Raw genomic sequence first — 27,638 nt, 5'->3', positions numbered from 1 at the left:
CTCTATAAAATAATTTTAGGTAGTCTGATTGGTATGGCACTGAATAGGTAAATTAATTTAGGTAGTATTGTCATTTTTACTATATTAGCTCTGCCTATCCATGAGTAATTGATATCTTTCCAATTATTTAGATCTGATTTGATTTGTGTGAAGAGTGTTTGGTAGTTGTGTTCATAGAGTTCCTGGGTTTGTCTTGGCAAGTAGACTCCCAAGTTTTTTATATTATCTACCATTACTTTAAATGGAATTTCTCTTTCTATCTCTTGCTGCTGGACTTTGTTGGTCAAGTATAGAAATGCTGATGATTTATGTGGATTTATTTTATATCCTGCTACTTTGCTAAAGTTGTTAATTGTTTCAAGTTAATTTTTGACTTGATTCTCGAGGATTCCTTAAGTATACCATCATATCATCTGCAAAGAGTGATAGTTTTGTTTCCTCCTTGCCTATTCTAATTCCTTTAATTCCTTTTTCTTCTCTGATTGCTAAAGCTAACATTTCTAGGACAATATTAAATAATAGGGGTGATAATGGACATACCTGTTTCACCCCTGATCTATTGGGAGGCCTCTAATTTATCTCCATTGCATATAATACTTGCTGATGGCTTTAGGTAGATACTGTTTATTATTTTAAGGAAAGTTCCACTATTCCCAAACTCTCTAGTGTTTTTATTAGGAATGGGTGCTGTATTTTGCCAAAAGCTTTCTCTGCATCTATTGAGAGAATCATATGATTTTGGTTGGTTTTCTTATTGATGTGGTTGATTATGTTAATAGTTTTCCTAATGTTGAACCAGCCCTGCATTCCTGGTATAAATCCCACCTGGTCATAGTGTATTATCCTGGTGATCACTTGCTATAATCTCCTTGCTAAAATCTTATGTAAGATTTTAAAGTCAATATTCATTTGGGAAATTGGTCTATAATTTTCTTTCTCTGTTTTTGCTTTGCCTGGTTTTGGTATCACCACCATATTTGTGTCATAAAATGAATTTGGTAGAAGTCCTTCTTCACCTATTTTTCCAAATAATTTGTATAATATTGGAATTAATTGTTCTTTAAATGTTAAACCCATCTGGCCCTGGGGATTTTTTCTTAGGTAGTTCATTAATGGCTTGTTCAATTTCTTTTTCTAATATGGGTTTATTTATGGATTTTATTTCCTCTTCAGTTAACCTGGGCAGTTTGTGTTTTTGTAAATATTCATCCATTTCATTAGATCATCAAATTTATTGGCATACAGTTGGGCAAAATAATTCCTAATTATTGATTTAATTGCCACTCCATTGGTGGTAACATCACCCTTTTCATTTTTGATACTGATAATTTGGTTTTCTTCTTTCTTTTTTTTAATCAAATTGACCAGTATTTTATCTATTTTATTGGTTTTTTCATAAAATCAGCTCTTAGTTTTATTGATTAATTCTATAGTTTTTTTTGCTTTCAATCTTATTAATTTCTCCTTTAATTTTCAGGATCTCTAGTTAGTATCTAATTGGGGATTTCTAATTTTTAACTGATTGATTTTTTTCCCTAGCACAGTGTCTGGCAAAAGGTATAATATTGATAAGTAATTTTTAAACATTTGTGTTTTTTAATGATTCTTAGCAATATAATCCCTGGCAGGAGATGGCAAAAATGACAGGCATGGGTGACAGGGAACACCATAGAAACTTTGGAAATCTTGTGGTTATCCAAATGCTATACGTGAAGATCTATTGATGGTCTAATATGGTGCTTCTAGTATCAAAGGATTGGAGAGTTGGAAAAGACCTCAGATTAAATTAGACAAGATCCCTGCCCTGTCTTCTTTACCTTAGGCTATGCCTTGTGGGGGTAACTCTGAGATTGAATCATTTTACTTGGCTTTGGCATTTTAATTTTCTTTTGCCCAGGAGAACAGACAAGAATGATATTCACCACTCTCATGAGGCTACTTGTTATTATCCTTTATGTGGGTTCATTTCCAGACCATTAAAGGCAGGAAGTTAGAGTAGAGCTTGTGCCTGTTGGCTTTATATATTCCCCATTCATCTTTGTTAGTTGCTAATTTGTCTATTATCCCTTTATAGAAAGTTGCATCCATTAATGATATAATATGTTCCTTCTCATTTGGCTCTGCTTCAGTTTCTCAGGGGCCCAAGTTAATTTTTTTTTCAATAATGGTACAGAGTGAGTGATTTGTATAATGTTCATTTTGATAGTGTTGCTCATATTAGGTGGGTATATGATCATTGAGTTGAAATTGACACTGATTCATACGCAAGTGAATCTCTAGAGACTATGAGTTGATTGTAGCCTTGGGTCCTTAAGATTACTGTTTTAGTTCAAATTTGGCTTCAAGACATTGCTCTTTTGCCATATCTCTCCTGGATAAAGTGACTTCTTCCCTACCAAACCTGTATGTTGGCTATAAGCTCCACTAAAATAGCTTTTTTCTTAGATATACTAGGCAGTATAGGATTGTATACAGGGTGCAGGATTTGGAATCAGGAAGACCTGGTTTCAGATCCTGTGTACGACACAGGCTTGGTGATACTGAGAAATCTCTTCCACCTATATCTGTTTCCTCATTAGTAAAATGAAGGGGTTGAATTCAGTGACCTCCAAGTTCCTTTTTAGCTCAAAATCTGTGATGTTGTGATATTGCATTTGTTGTAGCTCTTTGTGACCCCATTTGGATTTTTCTTGGCAAAGATGCTGGAATGGTTTACCCTTTTTCCCTTCCAGCTCATCTGACATATGAGGAAACTACAACAAACATGGTTAAGGGACTTGCCAGGGTCACACAGCTAGTAAGTATCTGAGGCCAGATTAGAACTCAAGAAGATGAGTATTGTTGACTCCAGGTATGACAATCTATCTACTCTACCACACTAGGTACACAATGATAACTAATATGTTCCCTAAATTTGTCAAAAGGTTTTTTCCCCTGAATATGTATGTATGGCCTATATGAATAATCTAATCCTGTAACCCATAGATTATTAATGCAGTGCAAGTAGATAGCAGGACTTTGGATCAGGAAGGCCTAGCTTGAAAACTTCAGAAATTTAATAGATATGTAACATTACTTACTCTAGTGAATGCTGGGTCTGGAATCAGGAAGACTCATCTTTCTGATTTCAAATCTGGTCACAGATACTTACAAGCTGTGTGACGTTGGGCATGGCACTTAACCCTGTTTGCCTCAGTTTTCTCTTCTGTAAAATGAATTGTAGAAGTAAATGGCAAACCCCTCCACTATGACTGCCAAGTAAACCCCTTATGGGATCATGAAGAATTGGAAACAACTGAAAAAAATAACTAAACAAAGCATGTGAACTTTCTGAACCTCAGTTCAGAACCCTATCTGTGAAATGGGGATAAAAAAGCACTTCTCTCACAGAATTGCAAGGACCAAAATAGAGAGCGTATGTACACCATTTTAATAGTACCTTAAGTTTCTATATAAAGGTGAACTATATGTTTGTTATAATCATCAACTCATTCTCAATCTTTTCAGTGGGATTCAGCCAAACACAGTTGTGAGATAAGTTATTCTTTCATTATTTTATATCTAATAGATTATGGACCATTTAACAGGTGGATGAAAAACTATTTGTTTTTGTTGTAGAATAAAAGTATGGGATGTCCCAAATGTCTTGGTGCTATTATAAACTTTAATAGCTTTAAATTGCATCAATACTTTTGGTTGTCTTTCATTGGCTCTCCAAAGGCAGTTTAGGTACAATGCTTATAGTAGACAGGAAAGAAGAGATGGCATGCACTGTATCATGTCTCCATATGGACTGGCTGTTATATTTTGAAAGAATTTTCTTCCACATACCTTATAGATAATGCATATTTGCTAAGGTGACCTATTTTAAAATTTAAAATGTCCTTAATCGTTTAAGGATCAGTGTTACCTCTGTAATTATGGGCAACAATTTGGTTTGTAGTAATGACCCATTTGAATTGGAGCTCATTCACTTAGTTTTCCATAACATTTCTTATTATTGTTGTTTTGGTTTTGCTATTATTTTACTGAAACCTGATCATGTGATCAAGTAATAAACTCTGGTAAGGATCTGCTACATTAAATTACTCCGACTCATAAAAAAATAGCTGATTTGAAAGAACATCACAATTTGACTAGTGATAGGAAAAGACCCTAGTGATATAATGTGGGACCCAAGATGGCTCTATCCCCTTGACAATGCAGAATAATAGCTTTTCAAATGGAGGATATAAAAACCTAGCTCATTCCCCGAAGGGGAAAAAAAAACAGTATTTAGGATCATTTTAATTTGGCACATTCCATTGCCAAGGTTATATAAACCATTTCTATGAGTCTGCATTGGGAATTGCCAAATGCCTATTTATTCTGGAAAAGTTTGAGCTTGGAGATTTACAAAGAGAGAGTGTTCTCTAAATGATGTGAGCAGCACTTTAAAATATAGAACTACATTTAAGGACAGTAGGTATGTTTCAAACACCCCCAAAAAGTTAAGTCCTCAAGACAGATTTACGGTCATATAGGTGTTGTGCAGTGAAAAGAGTGGTAGATTCAGATTCAAATTCCCATTCTGACACTTGCTATGTGACCCTGGGCAAATTCCATGAACTGTCTAAGCTATAGTATCCTTCAATGTAAAAGATAGATAATAATAGCACCTACAGCTCAAAGTTTTTATGAGATTGAATTTAGATCGGGATGTAAAAGCATTTCTCAAAGACCATACAAATGTCAGCTATTTTGTGGATTTTGCAATGCATTTTCATATTTCTATGCTTCAAAACATCTGTGATTCTACTTGAGGGAGATCAAAATCCTGCCAGTAAGGGGTCTAAATGAGTTTTTGTGGAAAGAAGGAAGGGAGGGAGGGAGGAAGGGAAGGAGGGAGAGAGCCAGGAAGTAATGGATGGATGGATGGATGGATGAATGGATGGATGGATGGATGGATGGATGGAAGGAAGGAAGGAAGGAAGGAAAGAAGGAAGGAGGGAAAGAAGGAAGGAAGGAAGGAAAGAAGGAAGGAAGGAAGGAAGGAAGGAAGGAAGGAAGGAAGGAAGGAAGGAAGGAAGGAAGGAAGGAAAGAAGGAAGGAGGGAAGGAAGGAAGGAAGGAAGGAAGGGAAGGAAGGAAGGAAGGAAGGAAGGAAGGAAGGAAGGAAGGAAGGAAGGATGGATGGATGGATGGATGGATGGATGGATGGATGGATGGATGGATGGATGGATGGATCATCTCTTTAGATTCTTCTGGTGATCCTCCATAAAGAAACTGTGGAATTAAGCAGAAAGAACTCTGGGTTTAGAGTGGGATAACCAGGTTTCATATTCTGAGTGATTCTTACTATCTCCATGACCTTGGGTAAGTGATTTCACCTATCTGGGCCTTACTTTTCCTCATCACTGAAAAAGTGGGTTAGACTCGATGTACTCCAGGTTCCCTTCAAGCTCTAAGTCGGATACTGTGATTTCTACTAGTTTGAGCGAATCCTCAGAAAACTAATATAATCTTCTTCACCAAGCCACACTTGAGGTTTTTCAAATTTGGTAAGATCTAGGCTCCTGCAGCCTTTGATGCAGCCTCCACTTTATGATGTGACATTGACGGAGCACATTAGGTAGATTTTTTACAAGTTGCTTAAAAATGGATCCTAGAATGTAACTACATCAATTACCATGCTTTCAGTAAATATTCAGAAGTTCGTTGGTCATTAGGAAATGGAAGGGACTTCAAAGATCATTTACTCCCAATGGCCAAAGAAGAGACCTGACTGAAATTACACAAGGTATGATGTTAATAACACAGGTGTAGGACTGGAATACGAGTCTGCAGAATCATCCTCTGGGGCTCCTTCCACAAGTGTTCATTATAGGTCAGCTTATTCTCTACCGAAGGTGCTGATTGAATGGATTTTCTCAGTCACAAAAGATGTACTTGGCATGTGGGATAATAGAATGCATCAATATCACTTGTGACCCAACCCTGAGATTTGGCAATGTTATCTAGGATATTTCTACATCTCTGGTCCAAACTCAAGCATAGATAATTAAGGGAAAATATCCCAAAAGACTTTCCTGAGTAATTAAAAAGAGAAGATTTTCTCTTGATTTGTGATGCAGAAAAGAGAAGGGAAAGTGAGTGCTACACTTGAAGACCTGGGTTCAAATCTTACTTCTCAAAATTGTTGTAAGACACAAATTAGATAAGGCATATTAAATGCTTTACAAATCTTATACTGTCATGTACATATCAGTTATTTTTATTATTCCTTGTCATTTTAGTGTTCATGTATTTTCTGTTGCATTCTACTATGGCTCTTTGTAATCCTTGAAACATATGGCATCTTCCTCTCTATTGAACAGAATAATTGATGAGCCAACATGGCCCATTTCCTTATTGTGTACAATAACTTGGAATTCTGTGGTTACATAGAATTAAAAATAGAAGAGACCTCAACGATTATCTCTTCCATTCATCTGTCTACCCATTCTGCAGATGAGGTGCCTGAAGCCAGAGATTTTAAATGACATGCCAAAAATGACCTTGTTTAAAAGGGTTAGAATAGGAAACTTGAACTCCAGTCTTATGACTCTAGGTTCAGCATATTTTCCAACTTTACCTCTTTGTTCTATATATTTTTCCTGATATCAAACTAAGAGAAATATTAGCTGATATAATGATAAAAATCCAGCTAGATCTAGGAAGGACATTGATAATTATTTCCTGTTTATCCTTTATTTAGCTTGCTTTGCATATATTTCCATGACATATTCCCCCTTAGCTCCTTGAGGGTAGGAATTGTCTTTTGTTTCTTATTGTATCCCCTGTACTTAGCACAATGCCTAGCATGTAGTAGGTACTTAATAAATGTTGATTGATTAAAAGTCATCTCATTCTGCCTTCTCATTTGTCAGATATGAAAAATGAAAACCAGAGTGGGTAAGTCCCTCCATGAGTTAGTGACATGGTTTGGGTTAAAACTCAGGTACCCCTTAACCATGAGTCCAGATCTTAGACTCTGCAATATACCATGTTTCAGGGGTTTCCTAAAGACAGCTTGAGCTCATGAGATTAGATTGTTAAATTTTGAAAGTGAGCATTTACACCTCAAAATTCAGAAAATGTTATTCAGTGCTTCATTTATTGTTTTATCAATTATCAACACCTAAGAAAGTGATGGAGAAAATACTAATACTGCAGTTTAAACTTGAGAATTGTGTATGTATACTTTTTTGCAAAAAGTTGATAGTTAAAAATTTACCAGTAAAGAGCTGACCAAGCTATTTGACCTGTGAGCCTCAGTGATCCAAAATTCAAAATGAGGATAATGGTAATTTCCCCTAGCTACCTCACAATGTTATAGTGAGGATCAAATTCTGTAGATTAAAGTGCTTTACAAGTATGAATGTTAATTTTAGTGCTAGCAATGATGAAATAAAGCATATTCTGGTAAATATTTGACTCTCTGAACCTCCCTTATTAGAACTGATTTAAATGTTAGCCAATCAACAAGAATTTATTAAGTATTTGTCAAAAAAAACCCAAATGGAATCATGAAAAGTCAGACATGGCTGGAAAAAAATAGATTGAATAACAATAAATTTATCAAGTGTTGTACACATAGCATAGTGAACCCAGGAAGATCTGGGTATGATTTTACCCTCTAATACACTCTGGCTTGGTGAACCTGGGCTAGTCACTTAGCTTCTCAGCAATCCAGACAATTCTTTAAAACTCTACATTGAAAAGAAGTTGTTAACTGGCACTGGGAGAAGGTGCTTCCTCACCTGGAAGTTCTCTTCCCCATGAAGTCACAAGTCTAGTCCTATCTTTATTTCCTTTATTAAGTAAACAATCCTGCAATGTTTATGTTGCATTTATCAACATGGAATATCATATTCCATGCCCTCTGGTCCTTTAATGTAGAAGCTGTTAGATCTTGCTTTATCCTTATTGGAGCTCGCAGTATTTGAATTCCTTTTTTCTAGCTGCTTGCAATATTTTCTCTTTGACCTGGGAGTTCTGGAATTTGGCTATAATATTCCTGGAGGTTTTCCTTTTGGGATCTCTTTCAGGAGATGATCGGTGGATTCTTTCAGTTTCTATTTTAGCTTCTGTTTCTAGAATATCAGGACAATTTTTCCTCACAATCTCTTGGAGGATCGTGTCTAAGCTATTGTTTTGGTAATGGTTTTCAGGTAGTCCTATGATTTTCAAATTATCTCTCCTAGATTTATTTTTCAGGTCAGCTGTTTTTCCAAGGAGATATTTCACATTGCCCTCTATTTTTTCATTCAATTGGATTTGCTTTACTGTGTCTTGGTTTCTCATAAGGTCACTAGCTTCCATTTCTTCAATCCTAATTCTTAGGCAATAATTTTCAGTAGACAGTTTTTTAATCTCCTTTTCCATTTGGCTTTTCAAACTGTTGACTTTTTTCTCATGATTCTCCTGCATCACTCTCATTTCTCTTTCCATTCCTTCCTCTCTTTCTCTACATCTTCATTCTATCTCTCCTACTTTTTCTTCAAAGTCCCCTTTGAGAACTTCCATGGCCTGAGACCAGTTCATATTTTTCTTGGAAGCTTTGGATGTTGGAGCTTTGACCCTGTTATTATCTTCTTCTGAGGATGTATTGTGGTCTACCTTTCCCCCAAAGAAGTTTTCGATGTTCTTCTGCTTTCTCTGCCTACTCATCCTGGCTTACTATTTCTTGGCTTTTTACTCCTTCTTAAAGTGTAGCGCTGCTTCTGGAACACACTGTTCGTGCTACAGCATGGCCCAGGGGGTGATTGGGCTTCTTCTCAGCCTGCCTGGCTTTTGAGTAATCACAGCCGCTTTCTCTTTGACTTGGAAACAGAAGTCTGATTGAACTCTGATTCTCTATGGTAGGAAGCATGGCATGCTTTTGCCCCTCCCCCACTGGGCCACCACCATTCAATTCAGCCCACTGGTTCGGATGCAGGGTGAAGTGGAGGCTATGTCTTTATATCTCCCACTATTTGAGCAGGATGCTCTGCATATCTTATATCCTAAAATATTTATCTGAAGGATTTTGACTGAGTTTGGCTTGATTTCTGAAGGCCATCTCTAGAATTTTTTTTTTTTTGGTGGGGCTATGGGGGGTTACTTGCCCAGGGTCACACAGCTAGTAAGTGTCATGTGTCTGAGGCCAGATTTGAACTCAGGTACTCCTGAATCCAGGGCTGGTGCTTTATCCACCGTGCCACCTAGCTTCCCCCCATCTCTGAAATATTTTGACATGTATATCAAACATGGTATTCCTGAGATAATGAAAAGAGAGAACATCTGGGGATGGATTATGCCATGCAAAGGATAGGACTACAGTCTGGATTAGGATTTCAGGGCTACGGGGGAACTCTCAAGTGAAGAAATTACCTTTATCAAAGTGTTCAGCCCTTTCTTTGCAAGTTAAGATTCTAAAGGTCTGAGAAGTAAGACTCATTGTTTAGAGTTTGGTGCAATGTAGAACAAATCTGGAATTCTCTTATTCCTTTATTGGTCTTAACCTCTCTTGTGAGAAGCCACAGGAAATAATCCTGTAGCATAAAACACCATTATAGTATTTCCTGTCCTACCCACTCCGACTGAAAAACAGGATCACATACTCTGTAAGTACCTCCATCTTCCCTGCCTGTCCTATGCCATTTGCAGGCAGTGTTTTCTCTTGCTCTTCCCTGATTCTTTATTCAGATAGCTAGGTGCCCTAGTGAAGGTCCCCCCGCCCCTTCCCACCATCCTCCTGGTCAACAAGGATTGCAAATGAAGTCATCATCTTTCCTTACCCCACATATCCAATCAGGTCCCAAATCTAGTCTTCAGTCTTTGGAGTCCAGGAAACTGAGTTCAAATACTGATTCAGGGACAAAGGATGTGGCCCTGCATAAAACACTTGACTTCTGTCATCTTCAGTTTCCCCTATAACAAAAAGTGATAATAACAGTGCCTACCCAAGGAGGTAGTCAGGATTAAACGTAATAGAGATATATAGATAAATAGATAGATAGATAGATAGATAGATAGATAGATAGATAGATAGATAGATAGATAGATAGATAGATAGATAGGTTGGTTGTTCAGCTCATAGGTAGATCATAGATGGTTGATAGGTAGTTCATAGGTAGTTTACAGGTGATAGGCGATTTGTAGATAATAGGTGATAGGTGATAGATATGTGTGTACATACACATACACACATATTGGAGGCAGGGAGAGAGACCAAATGAAATTATACACATACCTTGGTACATGGGACATCTGACATGGTATAATAAGAGTAATAATAATGAGGTAGTGCAGCACTTGAAGATTTAGAAAACACTTCTGGGTTTGGGACAAGAGGTCTGAAGACAAGTTTTCAGGTATCTTCCAACCCTAGGATTCTTAATCGTTTTTGTTTTATGGGTCTCCTTTGAAAGTTTGAGAAAGTGCAAGGACCCTTATTTAAGTCATGTTTTTGAATGAATGAAATGAAATACATCGAAATATAAAGAAAACTAATTGTTGTGAATTTTTTTTGGTGAGGCAATTGGGGTTAAGTGACTTGCCCAGGGTCACACAGCTAGTAAGTATCAAGTGTCTGAGGCCAGATTTGAACTCAGGTCCTCCTGATTCTAGGGCCAGTGCTCTATCCACTGTGCCACCTAGCTGCCCCTGTTGTGAAATTATTGTTTTAAAAATAATAACAAATTCATTAGCAAGATCCCAAGGATAAGAACCTCCAAGGTGGACAAAGAAGAAAAAAAAAACTATTCCATTTGATACTCACAACAACCTCTGGGAAGTTGCTGTTATTGTTATCCTTATTTTACGATTGAGAAAACTGAGGCAGGCAGAGGTTAAGTGGATTGTACAGTCATATACCCAGGAAATGTCTGAGGATAGATTTTAACTGATCTTCCTTATCCTAGGTCTACTCTTCCACCTAATTCCCCTAGTTACTGTGTTAAGCCCAAGCTTCATGTAGCAATTATATTGTCCTAGAAATATGAATAATTTATCATAAAAATACAGAGTGGTGTGCTGGAGATTGGATGATATCTGACTATTAAATATGACCCCTTTGAAGATTCTCATAATGAGTTTAAAGCATAAGTCACACCCAGAACTATTAACAAACAGGTGAATAATGGAACATAAATTCCTTGAAGGCAGAGCTTGTTTTGGTTTTGTCTTTATGTACACAATGCCCTACAAAGTACTTCACATATACCAGGTTTTTAATAAATACTTATCAATTAATGGAAAACTGAGTAAAATTTTCTCATAAAAAAGCTAACATCTTTTCACAGTACATGAGGATAAAATTACTCATTACTTACTCAATCAGTAGTTCTCAAATTGCAGTCTTGATTTCTTCAGTTTGTCTTGCTGTTGCATGGTATAGTGAACCTGGTACACTGTAAGTCTTTAAAAAGGGGCAGCTAGGTGGTGGAACGGATGAAGTGCTGGCCCTGGAGACAGGAGGACCCAAGTTCAAATCCTCCTCAGACACTTGACACTTACTAGCTGTGTGATCCTGGGCAAGTCACTTAACCCCAAACATCTGACACCATCTCCAGTCATCCTGATGTATATCTTTCCGCTGGACCCAGATGGCTTTGGAGAAGAGAGTGAGGCTGGTGACTTTGCACACCCCTGTCTCACTTAAAATCCAATTCACTGCAAGTCATGGTATCACCTCCCAATGGCATCGCCCTCTTTGGGAACAAAGGAAATATAGCAAGTTTTTAATAAACACTATGTCATCATCATTTTGAGACTCAAATGAGATAATCTATTTAAAGTACTAGGCAAGCCTTAAAGGATTATAAATATATCAATTACTTTTATCTTCACATGATAGGTGTGCTCAGTAAGAATCTTTAATCTGGTTACTGGAAGATAGCTTTGGCGATCATGACTTGTGACAAAACAGAAAGAGCTGAAACTTATCAGCAATGGTTGCCATGATTGTTCTGATATAGACTGGTCACCATCATTTCCTTTTTGGGTTCCTCTCTTTGCAGAAGGAGAAGAAAGTCACATCAACACCAAGTCTCTTTTCAAAGATGGAAAAAAGCGTATTGATTACATCTTGGTGTACAAAAAATCCAGTCTTCAGGTAGAGAAAAGGAGCACATTTGAAAGGAACCTCAGAGAAGAAGGCTTGATGTTGGAAAGAGAGGTATGAATCTTTACTACATTCATTTCCTGGTGAAAATATGAACATTTTGAAATATGTGCAATTCGTAAATGAATTCTTCTTGCACATTATTTTAATAACATGTTTAAAGTTTTATCAATGACTTCTGTTTTGTCTTAATGTAATTTCTAGATTTATATCACTATAATTTCTAGATTCTACTTTTGGATTTAATTTCTTCCTTAGAAGAAAGAAAAATGGTTAAACAATCATAACCAATAACTGATTGCAGCAATATCCCTAAATTAAGTCCCCTGACTCTCTGCCATGAAGAGGGAGTTTTATTTCATTACCTTTTCTTTGAACTTAGCAATCATTTTTTCCCCTCACTCAAGAGTTCAGGCTCCTTTTAACTTTCTTTTCATTTACACTATTGGACCCATTGTGTATATTGCTCTTATGGTTCTTCTCATTTAACTCTGCATCAGTTCATATATATCTTCTTGCTTCTCTGAACTCATGTTCACCATTTCTTATGGCACAATAATCAATTACTCTTATAAACAAGCACATATTAACTCTTTACTATGTATCAGGCACTATACTAGGTAAAAGAATACAAAGACAGAAATGAAAAAAAAACCCTCTGCCCTTATGGAATGTTATTATTATTATTATTGTTATTATTATTATCACTGTTGTTGTTGTTGTTATTTTGCAGGAGGGTTAAGTGATTTACCAGGGTCACACAGCTAGTAAGTGTCAAGTGTCTGTGGCCAGATTTGAATTCAGGTCCTCTTGAATCCACTGTGCACCTACCTCCCCTTGGAATTTATATTTTACTAAGGAAGATAATATAGGTAGATGGATAAATGGATGGAGCAAGCATTTATTAAACATTTATATATGTACACACACTATGCTAAGGGTTAAGGTTACAAAAAACAAGATAGTCATCTCACGGGCCTTACATCTAGAAATAAAGACAAAACATAACAGGGAATAGGAAAAATAGGAGGAAATCAGCTGGCAGCGTTATGAAACAGCTCAGGAGAGAGAATGAGAACCTAATTCAAGGGAGCGACCTGTAGAGGACACTTCTCCGGCGTTTGTAAATACCATGTAGGAACCTACTTTGCCCACTTATCATGCAGGTCTCAGGATGGCATCATTCTTAGGTGGAGAAAGTCATAAGTAAGTAGGAATGAAATAAATATGGTAAATTTAAGTTGGGGAGGCCACCAGCCGCACATGGGTCAGAAAAAAGCTACAGGTAGAAAGTTAAGCTTATTGCTGCATAATCAACACTTTCAAATTGTAGTACTGAAGATTTTTGAGAGTCCCTTGGACAGCAGAGTTCAAATCATTCAATACCTAAAGAAATGAATTCCAGCTATTCATTAAAAAGTCAAATACTGAAGCAGAAGCTTTAATACTTTGGCCACTCGATAATTAGATGGAACATATCAGGGAATAAAAGAGAGCATAGAAAAGGGAAAAGGACCCACATGTACAAAAATATTTATAGTAGCTCTCTTTGTGGTGGCAAAGAATTGGAAATTGAGGGAATGCCCATTAATAGGGGAATGGCTAAACAAATTGTGGTATATGAATGTAATGCAATACTATTGTGCTATAAGAAACGATGAGCAGGAGGAGTTAGAGAAACCTGGAAGGACTATATAAACTAATGCTGACTGAGAGGAGCAGAAACCAGGAGAACATCTGTACACAGTAACAGCAACATTGTGTGATGAGCAATGGGGATAGATTGGCTACTTCTCAGCAGTGCAAACAATCCAAACAGTGTCAAAGAACTCGTGATAGAAATACTCTCAACATCCAGAAAATAGAACTGTGAAATTATGAATGCAGATTGAATCATACTATTTTGACTTTCTGGACTGGATTTTTTTGTTTGAGGCTTTTTTCCTTTGTGCTCTGATTGTTCTTTCACAATATGATTAATGTGCAATATGTTTGATATGACTATACATATAGAACCTATATCAGACTGCCTTTCCATCTTGGGAGGAGGGAGGGAAGGGAAGGGGGGAGAAAAGAAAAATTTGGAACTAAAACCCAGTGCCAAACAAATGTTGAAAACTATCCTTATATGTAATATGTAACTGGAAAATAATAAAATAAAATAACATAGGCGGAAGACTAAAAACAGTGTGATGTTGAGAAACATGAAGGGAAAAGGAAAGGGAGATGGCAGAGGATTGGGTGGATAGATAAGTGTCTTGGAAACAATGAACATAAACTTGGATAGGACTTTGAGAGATAGTAGAAGATAGAAGGGCTTAGTGTGCTATTATCCATGGGGTCATGAGAATCAGACATGACTGAACGACTGAATAACAAAAACTCAAACTTGAGTTTTGAAGGAAAAAAAACACAAGGGTTTCTAAGTTAAAGACATAAGGAGGGAGTTTATTTTAGGAAAGGGAGAAGGCCAGTTCAAAGAAGGGGAGAAGAAGTTATGTGAACTTCATCTATTTTCTAATCTAGGGTAATAAAACTTGATTGTTGTTCCTTGCTTGAGAATATTTTTGTAAAATGATTGCCCACATTTACCTGGGGCTCTATTTAGGAAAAGTATGCAGATAGCTGGAATAAAAACATTTCATTTAGATTTCTCCTTCAGATCTTTGGTATTTATATTGTCTGTAAAGGTGGGCTTAGTTGAAAGAGCCAACTTGAAGTGAGCACGACTTGGGTTTACATCCCAACTCTGATACATACTTGCTGTTTGACCCTAAGCTAATCAATCTCCCGTAAGCTATAGACAACTAAGAGTATACATTGCAGATGAGGTGTGACTTGTATTGGTAGAGGAATTTCCTCACCTAGAATGCTTTCTACTTCGCTGCTGTTGTTGTCACGTCTGACTCTTTGTGATACCTTTTGGGATCTTCTTGACAAAGATGGTAGAGTGGTTTGCTATTTCCTTCTCTGGCTCATTTTATACATGAGGAAACTGAGGCAAAAAGGGTTTAAGTGACGTACCCAGGGTCACATGGCTCATAAGTGTCTGAGTTCCAGATTTGAACTCAGGCAAATGAGTCTTCCTAATACCAGGCCTGTCATTCTATCCATTGTGCTACCTAACTGCCTCTTCTCTATAGTAGGAAATGGTTGGATGGATGGATTATGTTTATATATGTATGTAAATGTATATGTATCATACATATTTTTTAATCTTTTTTTTGTAAGGCAATTGGGGTTAACTTACTTGCCTGAGGTCACACAGCCAGTAAGTGTTAAGTGTCTGAGGTCATATCTGAACTCAAGTCCTCCTGACTCCAGTGTGGGTGCTCTATCCACTGCACCACCTAGCTGCCCCCATCATACATATTGTATACTAGCATGTTATACATGGTGTGTATATATTATACGTGTATGGAGTATATATGTATACACTGTGTAGACAGAATAGTGTACACTGTAAATACACATAAACATTAGTATACGATATTAATGTGATATACTATTAGATATGGTGTGCATTTAAGCAATCGAACTAGTCTCTATTCTGTAGTATATACATTGAACTTTAGAGCTGGAAAGCAGTAACTTGAACATCAGAGAGGTGAAGGAAGGACTTGGCAATATTCATAGGGCTAGTGGTATTTGTTATCCCTTCCACTATTCTAACAGCTCTAATTATTCCTCACAATTCATATACATGTTTTATTGATGATGAATCAGTAAGCATTCATTCAATAATTAATCTCTTATGATCCTGTGTTCCTGAGCTCAAGAAAATTGCAGTCTATTTGAAAGCAAAGATGCTCAAATATTTGATTCATTTGGGTGGCATGGATGTTATGTGCTATGTATTGCCCTAAGGGTACTGCTAGCTGTTTATTATACACAACAAACCCATCACCTTCCTTCTCCATGTTCCACTCTGTACACTCACTTTCTCACTCTCTGTCTCTGTTTCACTCTCTGTGTGTCTCTCTCTTTGTCTCTCTCTGTGTCTCTCTTTGTGTCTCTATATATCTCTTTTTCTGTCTGTCTCTCTGTCTGTCTGTTTCTCTGTATCTCTTACTGTGTATTATTTTGTTGATATATCATATGTACTTATATTTAAATCATTTATATAAGCTTTCATCTTCCTATTTTGTCTTCATATCTCCCAATTCTACCATTGTGCCTTGCCTCATGGTTGGGCCCTGATACTTTGTTATTTTTTTTCCTTGTTCGAATTAAATTTAAATTGAGCCACTGCCAACTAATACCCCAGGCCTTAGATAAATCATAGGGTTGTCCATAGACATGCAATTTTCTCACAAAATTTTAAAGTGGAAGGGACTTTCAAGAGGGCATGTAACTAGCCCCCTCATTTCACAGGTGAATAAACTGAGGCCTGGAGTGTCTTCCTCAGTATTACACAGCTCCTTAGAGGAACAGCCATTACTAGAATCCTGATCTCTTTCCCGATCAAGCTTCTTGTCACTATACTTCCTCCTCAGAGCAGTGACAGTGGTCACTGTGTAATTGTGCAAGTCTCAAGCTTCTCAGGGTTTCTGGCTCAGCATCTGTGACACATAAAGGCTCTATCTCTTGGGAATGTTGGGTGGAATAATTTAATAAAGATGTGAAGGGTGAAGGCAGTGGGTGTTTCTGTCATGTTGAAAAGCATGCCTCACCCAACAGAAGAGTGCCAGATGCCAAGCTTTCTTTCTGAGGCAAAGGTACTCAGTTTTCCCTGCTGCCTACAAGCACAATTATTTCTCTCTAAAAGAGTAGGAATAAGAAAAGAGATGAAGTGGAGGAGGCACACAAGGAGACACATCTTACAACCTAGGGGATCAAGTACAAAAGGAGAACCTTCTAACTGAGTGTGCATTTGGCTTGACATTTCAGGCACTGATGGCAGAGATGTTGTCAGGCAGAGACTCTGTTCTGAAGCACATTTTCAAAAACATGTTAGTCTTAAGCTAAGTAGGGATGCCATGAATGCTATTTCCTGGAATAAGGGAGAGTTTCTGCCCCTGAGTCCTATTCCCAAACAGTTTTGCCTGAGACTTTCCTTGCCTCCATCTTAGATGGTTTCTCAGAAACCACTGATGAATCAGAGACGTTTTTGGCTTGGCATTAAACGAGAAGGGACCAGGTGCAAGGAGGCTAGATTTTTTTTACTTGCCTCTTTCTGTTAGTAACTGGCCCTTGGGACTTTTCCCAAGTTACTTCACCTGTCCTAACATCTCTTTATTCAGCATGCAACAAGCATCTGAAAAAAAAATTGGACTACCTGATTGCTTTGCTAACCAGTGGAGATAGGAGCTGAACCTATGATTTCATGGTTAGAGAAAACTTCTGGATAAGGACAACTCTACCCATGCAAGGCAGAACTTTCCCAGTAACCTTGTAGTCTTAGAATGGGACAGAAAAGTGCCCTTTGATTTTGCCCCCAGAGGTACATAGGTAGAATGTGGCAGAGGAGGAACTGGGCCAAGTTCTTTGTGCTTCTGAGACCAATTCCTCTACTCCATTATGCCCTAGCTGCCTTTCCCCAGTCCATAGGAATATGAAAACAAAATGAAAGCCCTCCCTGCCTTCAGAGACCTTGTATTCTATGTTACTTATTTTTATTATGTTTTTGTTTTGTTTTTTGCAGGGCGCAATGAGAGTTACGTGACTTGCCCAGGGTCACAGCTAGTAAGTGTCAAGCGTCTGAGGCCGGATTTGAACTCAGGTCCTCCTGACCCCAGGGCCGGTGCTCTACCAACGGCGCCACCTAGCTGTCCCTACATTACTTATTTTTAAAAAGAAAGTTGTTGGACTATTTTATTCTTAAAAGCCCTTAAAAAAAGCCCTTTAAGCTAAAAAACTTCCATAGCCCTGTTTTTATCATCCTTATAGTTATTTCATGATAAAAATACTAATGAGTAGTCTATGTGTTAGACTCTGTGCTAAGCACTGGCAACACAAAGTAAAGGAAGTGGGGGGGGGGGAGACCCTAATGTTCTAATGAATGAAACAACTAAATATAACTAAATAGCCTTTTTGTGAAAAGCTTTATTTTTATTATCTGATTTTATTCTCATAGCAATTCTTTGACATAAGTGCTGTTATTGCCCCCTGTTTAGACATAAGGAAGCTGAGGCCAGTAGAGGTTGAAGAAATTGTCCAGGGTCACACATCTAGTAAATGACTGATACAAGACTGGAATTTGGGTCTACTTAACTCTGTCAAGTACTCTAATCTATCATACCACCTAGCTGTCATTTAAATAGATAGATAATGGATAGAAGATACATAGACAAACAGACAGGACAGATCTAGTGATTATTATCTTCTATTGAAAGAATTTTATGACTTCTCTCGTCAGTCTTTACTAATTATGAAGGAGGAGAATGCCTTGGAAGACAATTTACAAAGTATGCTAGCTCACAGGGCATGAGACCAGATCACAGGAAATTCTTGAAATGATCCCTAAAACCTAGGTTGTGTTCCAGACTAGGCCTGCAACCTTCAGTAAGCCCCTGACTCTGAAGTCTTTCTCTAGAAATCTCCCATTCTGTTAAGGCTAAAATTCTAGCTAACTGTCTAAAACTATCTAATGAGTGGTCGCCAATAAATTATAAGCTTTAGCAAGAGTTAGACTTTTAAGCATTTATTAAGGAGAATAAAGAATTTGGTAAAGAGAGAGAAAAAGGCCTAGATTCCTATCTATTAAAGGGAGAGCACCATTTCTAGCTCCCTTCTCCGCCAGAGTCCAGAGGAAAAAAGAGTGAGACCGAGCGCCCCAGTCTCTTCCTTCCTCCTCCCAACTAGTCCCGCGTCACTTCCTGCAGCCTGGTCTTGCCCTCAAAGACCTTTGCTTCATGGGCAGAAACTCTTCTACAGTAAGTATCCAGCAGGTGGCGTCATTCCAATCGTTACAATTCTTTCAGGGAACACAGCAGTAGGGCATACTTTCCAAAGTGGATTCCCAAGTCTATGATATGATTGAGGAAGCCTCTTATCTAACATAATGAGAACTCCTCCTAGGCAAATTATTCTATATAACTCAGAACATTGCATCTGAACAAGTGGGAAGATGTCATTTAGAAAACAGAAGAAACTTTAGAAACTATGTATAGGAGAATACACTGGGGGGGAAAAATCCTTGAAACAGGAAGCAAAATGGCAGCATGTTGTGGGGAGGGAGAATCAACTGGAGATAATACTTGTCTGGGGAGGAAGGGAATGAATGACTCCAGTTGTGGATTGGCCATCATAAGACCTCATAAGATATTTTTATTTGTAAACTGTAAGGAATCTGGGAGGGGCATGATGTCCAAACCCCTCACTTTACAGAGTAAGAACCTGAGGACAGCAAGATGAAATGAATTTCTCAACATCTACTAGTAACTATTGAGGATATGTCTCAGGTTTTCCTGATGCCAAATCCAGCATTCTAGCCATCTACTGCACACCATCTAATCTCTTGTACTTCAGTTTCTTCATTTTATAATGAAAGAATGATAATGCCTTATCCAACCATCCCAAAATAATGTTGTGATGGACCCCAAAGTGAGACTAATGGATGTGAAAGCTATTTGAATGGAAGAACTATGCTGATATGTTGTTATTATCTCCAGAGAACTGAAAATTGGGTAGAATTTTTTTTTCAAGTAGAGAGCTTGGGTAAAAATAATATTCAATCTGCTCTTAGAATAGTCAGGGAAAAGGTGGGAGCCATTGAAATGAGACACCTTCAAAAAATGAATCATTTATATTCAGTATGTTGAGATTTTGATTTTTATAGTAATGATATAAAGTGTGAAATAATTTTTTCTTCTGAAGTGGACTGACAACTGACATCTTTCCCCTGTCTTGTTCCCTCTACTCATGGGTAAGGGTGGAGTTTCCAAATTTCAGAACTCTAACAAGGGCCTATGAGAAAGCCTGGCCTAAAGGACAATTCTCATCCCAAGGCATTAGTATATGCTTGATCAGTCAACTAGACTGATCTAGACTTCAATTTCCTCCAGTCCTTAATGTTTAAATGTAGATCGACATTTCCCAAAAAGGGAACCCAGGCACGCAGAAGAACTTATATGCCTACTGTCGTATAGAGACCATAACCCTTGCCAAACCTTTTGAGTCTATGTATCACTTACCATGTGCTAGACTCTGTACTAAGCACTGGCAATACAAAGTAAAGGGTGAAAAAATCCCTAACCACAAGCAACCTATGTCCTAATGGATGTAACATACAAACTGTATATGTGTGTATATACATGTATATATGTGTATACGTGTATATATGTATATATGTGTATGTGTTATCATGTGTGTATGTGTGTATGTGTACACACACAACACACACACACACAAAAAAAAATTGATGAAGGTACAAATTTGTGATTCCCAAAAGGCCAATGCTGTTCAGTCATTTCAGTTTCATCTGATTCTTTGTGAATTTGGGGTTTTCTTGTTAAAGATACTGGAGTGGTTTTCCATTTCTTTCTCAGGTCACTTTACCCCAATTAAGAAACTGAGACCCAACAAGGTTAAGTGACTTGCCCAGGGACACACAACTGATAAGCATCTGAGGGCAGATTTGAACTCAGGGAGATGAATCTTCCTAACTCCAGGCCTAGTGCTCTCTCTACTGCACCACCTAGCTGCCCAAGAGCATAGTAGCAAACTACCAAATCTGATGGCCCAATCCTTGAAATGCTATATACTAACAAATCCCAAGCCCCCACCTACCCCTACTAGAATTAATAGTCAACAAAGGCATTCTGAATTTGTAATGATTACGTGGTGGTGGTTATGAGAGTACCAAATGTTATATCATATGGTCTCCTGAATCTCCTCACTCACTCTGCATCAGTTCAAATAAAGTCCTTCCCCAAGTTTCAATGAAACCATCTCTCTCTTTCTCTCTCTCTTTCTCTCTCTCTCTTTTCTTTCTTTCTTTCTTTCTTTCTTTCTTTCTTTCTTTCTTCCTTCTTCCTTCCTTCCTTCCTCTCCTTCCTTCCTTCCTTCCTTCCTTTCTTCCTTTCCCTTCTTCTTTTCTTCCTTTCCCTTCTTTCCTTCCTTCTTTCTCTTCTTTCTTTCTTTCTTTCTTTCTTTCTTTCTTTCTTTCTTTCTTTCTTTCCTTTCTTTCTTTCTTTCTTTCTTTCTTTCTTTCTTTCCTTCTTTCCTTCTTCCCTTCTTTCCTTCTTTCCTTCTTTCCTTCTTTCCTTCTTTCCTTCTTTCCTTCTTTCCCTTCTTTCCTTCTTTCCTTCTTTCTATATTTCTTTTCCTTTTTTTTTTTAGTGAGGCAGTTGGAGTTAAGTGACTTTCCCAGGGCCCGAACAGTAGTAAGGAAACCACCTTTCCTAATTTGTCATAGCACAGGGGCAGCTATGTGGCATAGTGAATAGAGCACCGACCCTGGAGTCAGGAGGACCTGAGTTCAAGTCTAACTCAGACACTTAACACTTACTAGCTGTGTGACCCTGGTCATGTCACTTAACCCAATTCACACACACACACACACACCACACACACAACATAAATAAATTCTCATAGCCAGTAGTATTCCATGACATTCATAAACCATAATTTGTTTGGTCATTTTCCAATTTATCAGCACCGTCAGTGTTTCTTGTTCTTTGTCAATACAAAAAAGATATGCTGTGAACATTTTTACATATAATAATCCTTTCTCTTTCTTTGATCACTTTGGAATATAGTCCAATCTCACTATAAAGTATTGCTTTTGCCAAGTCAGATGACATGAAAGTTCAGTAACTGGGAGAATACATTCTAAATTGCCTTTCAGAATGGCTGGATCCCATTCAGAGAATCACCCCTGCCAAGCCATGAACCAAACCCATGTCATTTAATTCAAATATAAAATTCTTTCCAAAAAGACCTTCCTTACAAGATATTCTGATAATGCCCCATTTATTTTTTTCCATAAGCAATGGATGAAGCTGTTTTCTCCTCTAAGTAAACAGTAGTTGCCTCCTGGGGCAGTTTCACTTGAAACTAATTAGGCATCAAAATGTTTGAGGGGACAGTCAATTAAGTAAGAACTATGACCATGGCTGGACTTCTGGCTTGGCATGAACAATTTACTTGATGGAGCAGAATGATTTGTTTTTCCTGGGTTGGAGCATCTAATTGTAGAGTTTAGATATCTTTTTCTTATTTTCTCTCTTTCAAATGAAAATTAGTGCATGCTTTGCTCTTCATTTCAAAGCATCATCAACTGAACCACTTCAACACTGGAGCCTAAAAATGTATGTCTCTTACATCAGCCTTCAAGATACTGAAATCCCTAAAGTTAGAGGCCCTCTTTCCTTCGTGTTCTGTCTTCTGTCCTCTTTTCCATAAGCAATATGATTTCTTCCTCTGAGGGGGAGTTCTAAAGGAAACATAATATTAGGAGTTGGAGCTGCAGGAACTTGTGGTTACACATATCCTAGAAAATTGATCTATTTGATGAAGCAAGTATCTGTACATGGCAGCCCTCCAAATACTTAAAGACAGATGTCAGGCCCCTTCCAAGAATTTTCTTCTTTAGACTAAGCATTGTCCAGGCCCATTAATTGTTCTTGATATGGCGCTGTCTTGAGATCCTTGCCATCCTAATTACCCTTTGCTGGATGCTTTCCAGATTGTCAGGTATGATCTCTCTTGTTCTAAGAGATAAGGTTTCCTGGAAATAAGGTTACATAGTTTAGCATCAGCTCCATATCTCATTTATGGTATCTGTCTACTCTCCTTTGCAGCAATCCATTACCAACAGTGATATCATGTTTGTCAAAATCCACTGTCCATGGGATACACTGTGCCAATATGCAGAGAGGATGAATATCAGGATGCCCTTCAGGTAGAGTAAAGTCTTTTTCTTCTTCTTTACCATATTGTATTAGTATTAATCATACAAAGTTCTTATCAGTTCTTATACATTTTTTTCAAGTAAAGACACATACAAAAGTCCTATACATTTCAAAGGTCAAGTATATACTTTTTTGAGTATTTATTTATCCATTTTGTTTGTTCAATCTTTCGTTCATTCATTCATTCATTCATTCATTCATTCATCATTAAGTATATTCTCCTGGTCGCTGAGATTATAGGATTTCCAACTGTTGCGAGCCATACAACCTCATGTTGTCCAACAGTGCCATTTTTGTAGGTCAGGAAACAGGGAACATCAGTCATCAGGACCTCAGATCCAAGATAAAAGGAGCCTTGTTCAAATATAACAAAAATGGAAAATATTGGATGTTGGAGGGGATGTAGGAAAGCTGGGACACTAATCCACTGTTGGTGGAGTTGTGAAATGATATGACCATTCTGGATAGCAATTTGTACCTATGCCCAAAGGGCTATAGAATTGTCCATACCCTTTTATTCAGAAATAGCACTGCCAGGTTTATATCCCAAAGATATCCTCCAAAAGAGAAAAATACCTATTTACGTAAAATATATATTTATAGCAGCTTTTTTGTGGTGACTAAGAATTTGAAATCAGAGGAATGTCCATCAATTGGGAATTGATAAACAATCTGTGGTATATGATGGTGATAGAATATTATTGTGCCATAAGAAATGACAAGCGGGATAATTTCTGAAGGCCTGTAAAGACTTGTGTGAACTGATATATAGTAAACTGAGCAGAACAAGAGAATGTTGTGCACAGAGACAGCAATATTGTTTGATGAATTGTTTTAATGATAACTATTCTTTTTTTTTGGGGGGGGGGGTGAGGCAATTGGGGTTAAGTGACTTGCCCAGGGTCACACAGCTAGTAAGTGTTAAGTGTCTGAGGCCAGATTTGAACTCAGGTCTTCCTGAGTCCAGGGCCGGTGCTCTATCCACTGCACCACCCTAGCTGCCCCCAATGATAACTATTCTTAACAATGCACTAATCCAAGATAATCCCAAAAAGACCATTGATGAACACACTATCAACCTACAAAGAAAGAACTGATATTGATGGAACTCACACTGAAGCATGCTATTTTTCAGTTTCTTTCATTTATTTCTTGTATTCAAGTTTTCTTGTACAAATGACGATTATGAAATGTTTTACATAATTATACATATATAACCCATATCTGATTGCTTACAACCTGGGGGGGGGATAGGGAGGGAATGAGGGATAAAAATTGGAACTCAAAACTATAAATAAAAATGTATATTACTTTAAAAATAAAAAGAGCCCTTGTTATTCAATCATTTTTCAATCACATCTGATTTTTGTGACCCCCATTTAGAGTTTTCTTGGCAAATATACTGGAGTGGTTTGCTATTTCCTTCCCCACCTAATTCTACTTATAATGAAACTGAAGCAAACAGGGTTAAGTGACTTGCCCAGGGTCACGCAGCTAGTAAGTGTCCTGAGACCACATTTGAGTTCAAGATTAGCCTTCCTAACTCCAGACCTAGCTCTCTATCCATTACTATACGTAACTGCCTAAAAGGAGCCTAGAGGTCTCCTAATCAAACTTCATTTTATTAATGAGGAAGAGGAGTTCTCTAGGAGTGAAGAGACTTGCTCACAGTCACACAAATAGATAAGTTGATGAGTTAGGATTCAAACCCAGGTCCTTTGACTCCAGACATGCACTCATTCCACTCAACATTTTCTTCTTCCTTTGTGAATGTCACTTTTCCAAGCTCAGTCAGAAAACAGTAAAGTCAAATCTGGAACCTAGAATCTTTTCCTGAAAATGCAGTTTGTCTTTCTTCTATACTATAGAGTATTTCAAAAATAACCCAGAGAATATATAACATAACTTCCACCACCCCACCCCACCACCACTCCATAATGTTTGAGTCTTAATCAAGATGATTGAAGCTATCAGGAAACCTGGCCTTACACAGAGAGATTTTTAATGAGCTTCATCTTCAAGATGTTTGCAAAGACCTGAATGACACTACAAAGTGATTTGACTGGGTAGGTAAAGTCAACAAGTGACTGAAATTAATTTACATCATTTTCCTAGAATAAGCTTGAGGAGTCTAAGGGTAACTTGGAAACATGTGTTAGATGATAATTCTGATTTTTCTGTGTTATTTTTCCATATTAACATTTTAAGAGCATCTAGAAAGACAATATTAAAGTAGTCACCCAGAAGCTATAATTCTTGAAATATAATTAAACTTATTTCCCTTTTTTTTCAGTATCTCCAGCTATATGTGAGTGTATCTATGCTGATATGCTTACTACCTCTGACAAACTGAAAAACATTGTCATACCACAGCCCAACTTCTACCACACATCAACAATCAGCTTCATTTATGATAAAATGATAATGTGATTTGCAAACCTTTCAGCTTGAAATGTTAGTTTTGGCTATTGCTATCAAGAAGGGAAAGGAAAATGTGTTCTTGTTGAAGTTTATCTGTTTCACTTAGTTTGGTTTGGGGCACAGTTTCAGTTGATCAAATAGAATAAATATTGATCGAGTCCTAGCATATATTGAGCCCCTGCACTAGGCACTGAGGAAGAGACAGTGTTCAGATGAGATATTTTTGCCCTAATACATCTTTTTAGTCTATAGTGGAGAAACAACAGTTGTGCACTAATGACAATATACCATGTGGCATTGTTGATATATTATGATGAATTAAAACAAAGGGCTATTTGAAGTGCAAAGGTTAACATTGCCAACCAGAACCATAGTAGAAAGCTAGTGGAGATTTTGTTGGAAAGGTGATGTATGGATTTTTACTTTAAACAGGCTAGAATTCAACAGGCAGAAAGTGGGATGGAGGGACTTCCAAATACAGAGGCATGAGAGAAACAATCCATACATATAGGATAGGTTTTTGGTGTAAGCTTGAATCTCTCTGTCTTGGTATAGAACTTGTCAAGGAAATCAGTGGAAGTCTTTCACAGAAAGGTACATGACTGCTTATCTGGTAGACCATAAAGGGAATTCCTATTCAGGGTTAGGTTGAACTGGATGACCTCTGAACTGCCTTCCACTTCTGAAATTCTATGATGTGGATGTCATCGATTCAGCGGATCACAGCATTCATTGCTTATGATTACATCATTCCCATCAACAACAGAAAGGAGAAATTGAACATCAGGAGTAAAGTGTTCACCCCTGGCTTGGAAGATAACCATCAGAGATCCTATAATAATTCTATACACATATTGCCATAATCTTCGCCAGTGTTGTGAGAAGTAAGGCTTCCTATGAATGTGAACACAATGATCATAATAGTACAGAAGGAGTTAACAAGGATCTGGGACAGTTATCATCCCACTTTCCTGTGGGTAATTAGTAATCAATAATGGGATCAGAGGGGGCTGGAATGTCAAACCAGGAATTGGGCAATAAGTGGTACCAGAGAACAGCTAAGCTAAGAAGAATACCTTTTTGATCCATTAGATTTTTTTTGTTTTTTTTTGTTTTGCTTTTGTTGTTTTGTTTTTTGTTTTTTTTTTAGTGAGGCAATTGGGGTTAGTGACTTGCCCAGGGTCACGCAGCTAGTAAGTGTTAAGTGTCTGAGGCCAGATTTGAACTCAGGTACTCCTGACTCCAGGATCAGTGCTCTATCCACTGTGGCCCTAGCTGTCTCTGGTCCATTAGTTTTACATTTTTGTTGAGAATTTGTATATAGAGGCAGAGATGACACATGCGTACACATTTTTTTTTTTTTGGTGAGGCAATTGGAGTTAAGTGACTTGCCCATGGTCACACAGATAGTAAGTGTTTAAGTGTCTGAGGCCAGATTTGAACTCAGGTACTCCTGACTCCAGGGCAGTGCTCTATCCACTGTGCATCTAGCTGCCCCCTATGCTTACACATTTTTAAGCAACATGAAGCTTTTGAGCAAGAACTCATCTGTAGGACTAATGATTAAGGAAACATAAAGTTATGGGTCTATATCTAATAAAATAGAATGCCTTCAGGATTTAAATGAATGTGTATATTTATATTGGGGAAAATCCACTTTATGGTACACTATGGAAAGGGATGGCTACACAGCAATTCATATGAGAAGGTCATCTTGATTTTAGTCAACTGTCAACTCAATATGAGTCAACGATTATGACCTGGAAGCAGGAATGTTGTCAGGACCATTATAAGATGCCTTCGATATATGTGGCAGAGAAGATAACTTTACCCAGTTTCCCCTCTGATTTTCAATACCATATGAAGCAGAAGAGACATGGGCTTGCCAAAGCTTTCTAAGATGCCCAAAGAGAAGGACAATTCTCTCATTGAAGGAGATGACTTGCAGGCATTTCATTTAACGAATGACATTGTTCTAAATGCATTAAGCCAGAGAATTCCAGAGGGCCTCCCTAGGGATAATTAACAGTTAATCACAAGAATTGTCTTCACAATCCACGCACGGGAAACCAAATGAATGAGACCTGAGATTGTCCATGTTTATGACATACAGTGCAAAGAGTAGCCTGAGAAGTTAATCTGCAAGTCTAAAAGCATTTATTAAGCACCTACTATGCGCAAGACCAGTAGGCCATTTGCTGGGAATATAAAGAAACATTGAAAAAAAGCCCCTTT

General features: G+C 37.6%; 1 protein-coding gene across 4 annotated transcripts in view; it reads left to right on the top strand.

The window, feature by feature from the left end:
* The window catches only part of ANO3 (anoctamin 3), a 318,917-nt gene that overhangs the window by 136,047 nt on the left and 155,232 nt on the right, over positions 1–27,638 (top strand). For all 4 annotated transcript variants that reach the window (XM_043971875.1, XM_043971877.1, XM_043971878.1 and 1 more), the window contains 2 exons: positions 12,023–12,180; positions 22,872–22,972. In XM_043971875.1, coding sequence (XP_043827810.1) covers positions 12,023–12,180; positions 22,872–22,972 — 259 coding nt within the window. The remainder of the gene's footprint in view (positions 1–12,022; positions 12,181–22,871; positions 22,973–27,638) is intronic.

Source organism: Dromiciops gliroides, chromosome 6, assembly GCF_019393635.1.
Source record: "Dromiciops gliroides isolate mDroGli1 chromosome 6, mDroGli1.pri, whole genome shotgun sequence".
NCBI classification, from domain to species: Eukaryota; Metazoa; Chordata; class Mammalia; order Microbiotheria; family Microbiotheriidae; genus Dromiciops; species Dromiciops gliroides.
Note: the sequence above shows the minus strand (reverse complement) of the source record. Positions and strands in the feature narration are given on the sequence as shown.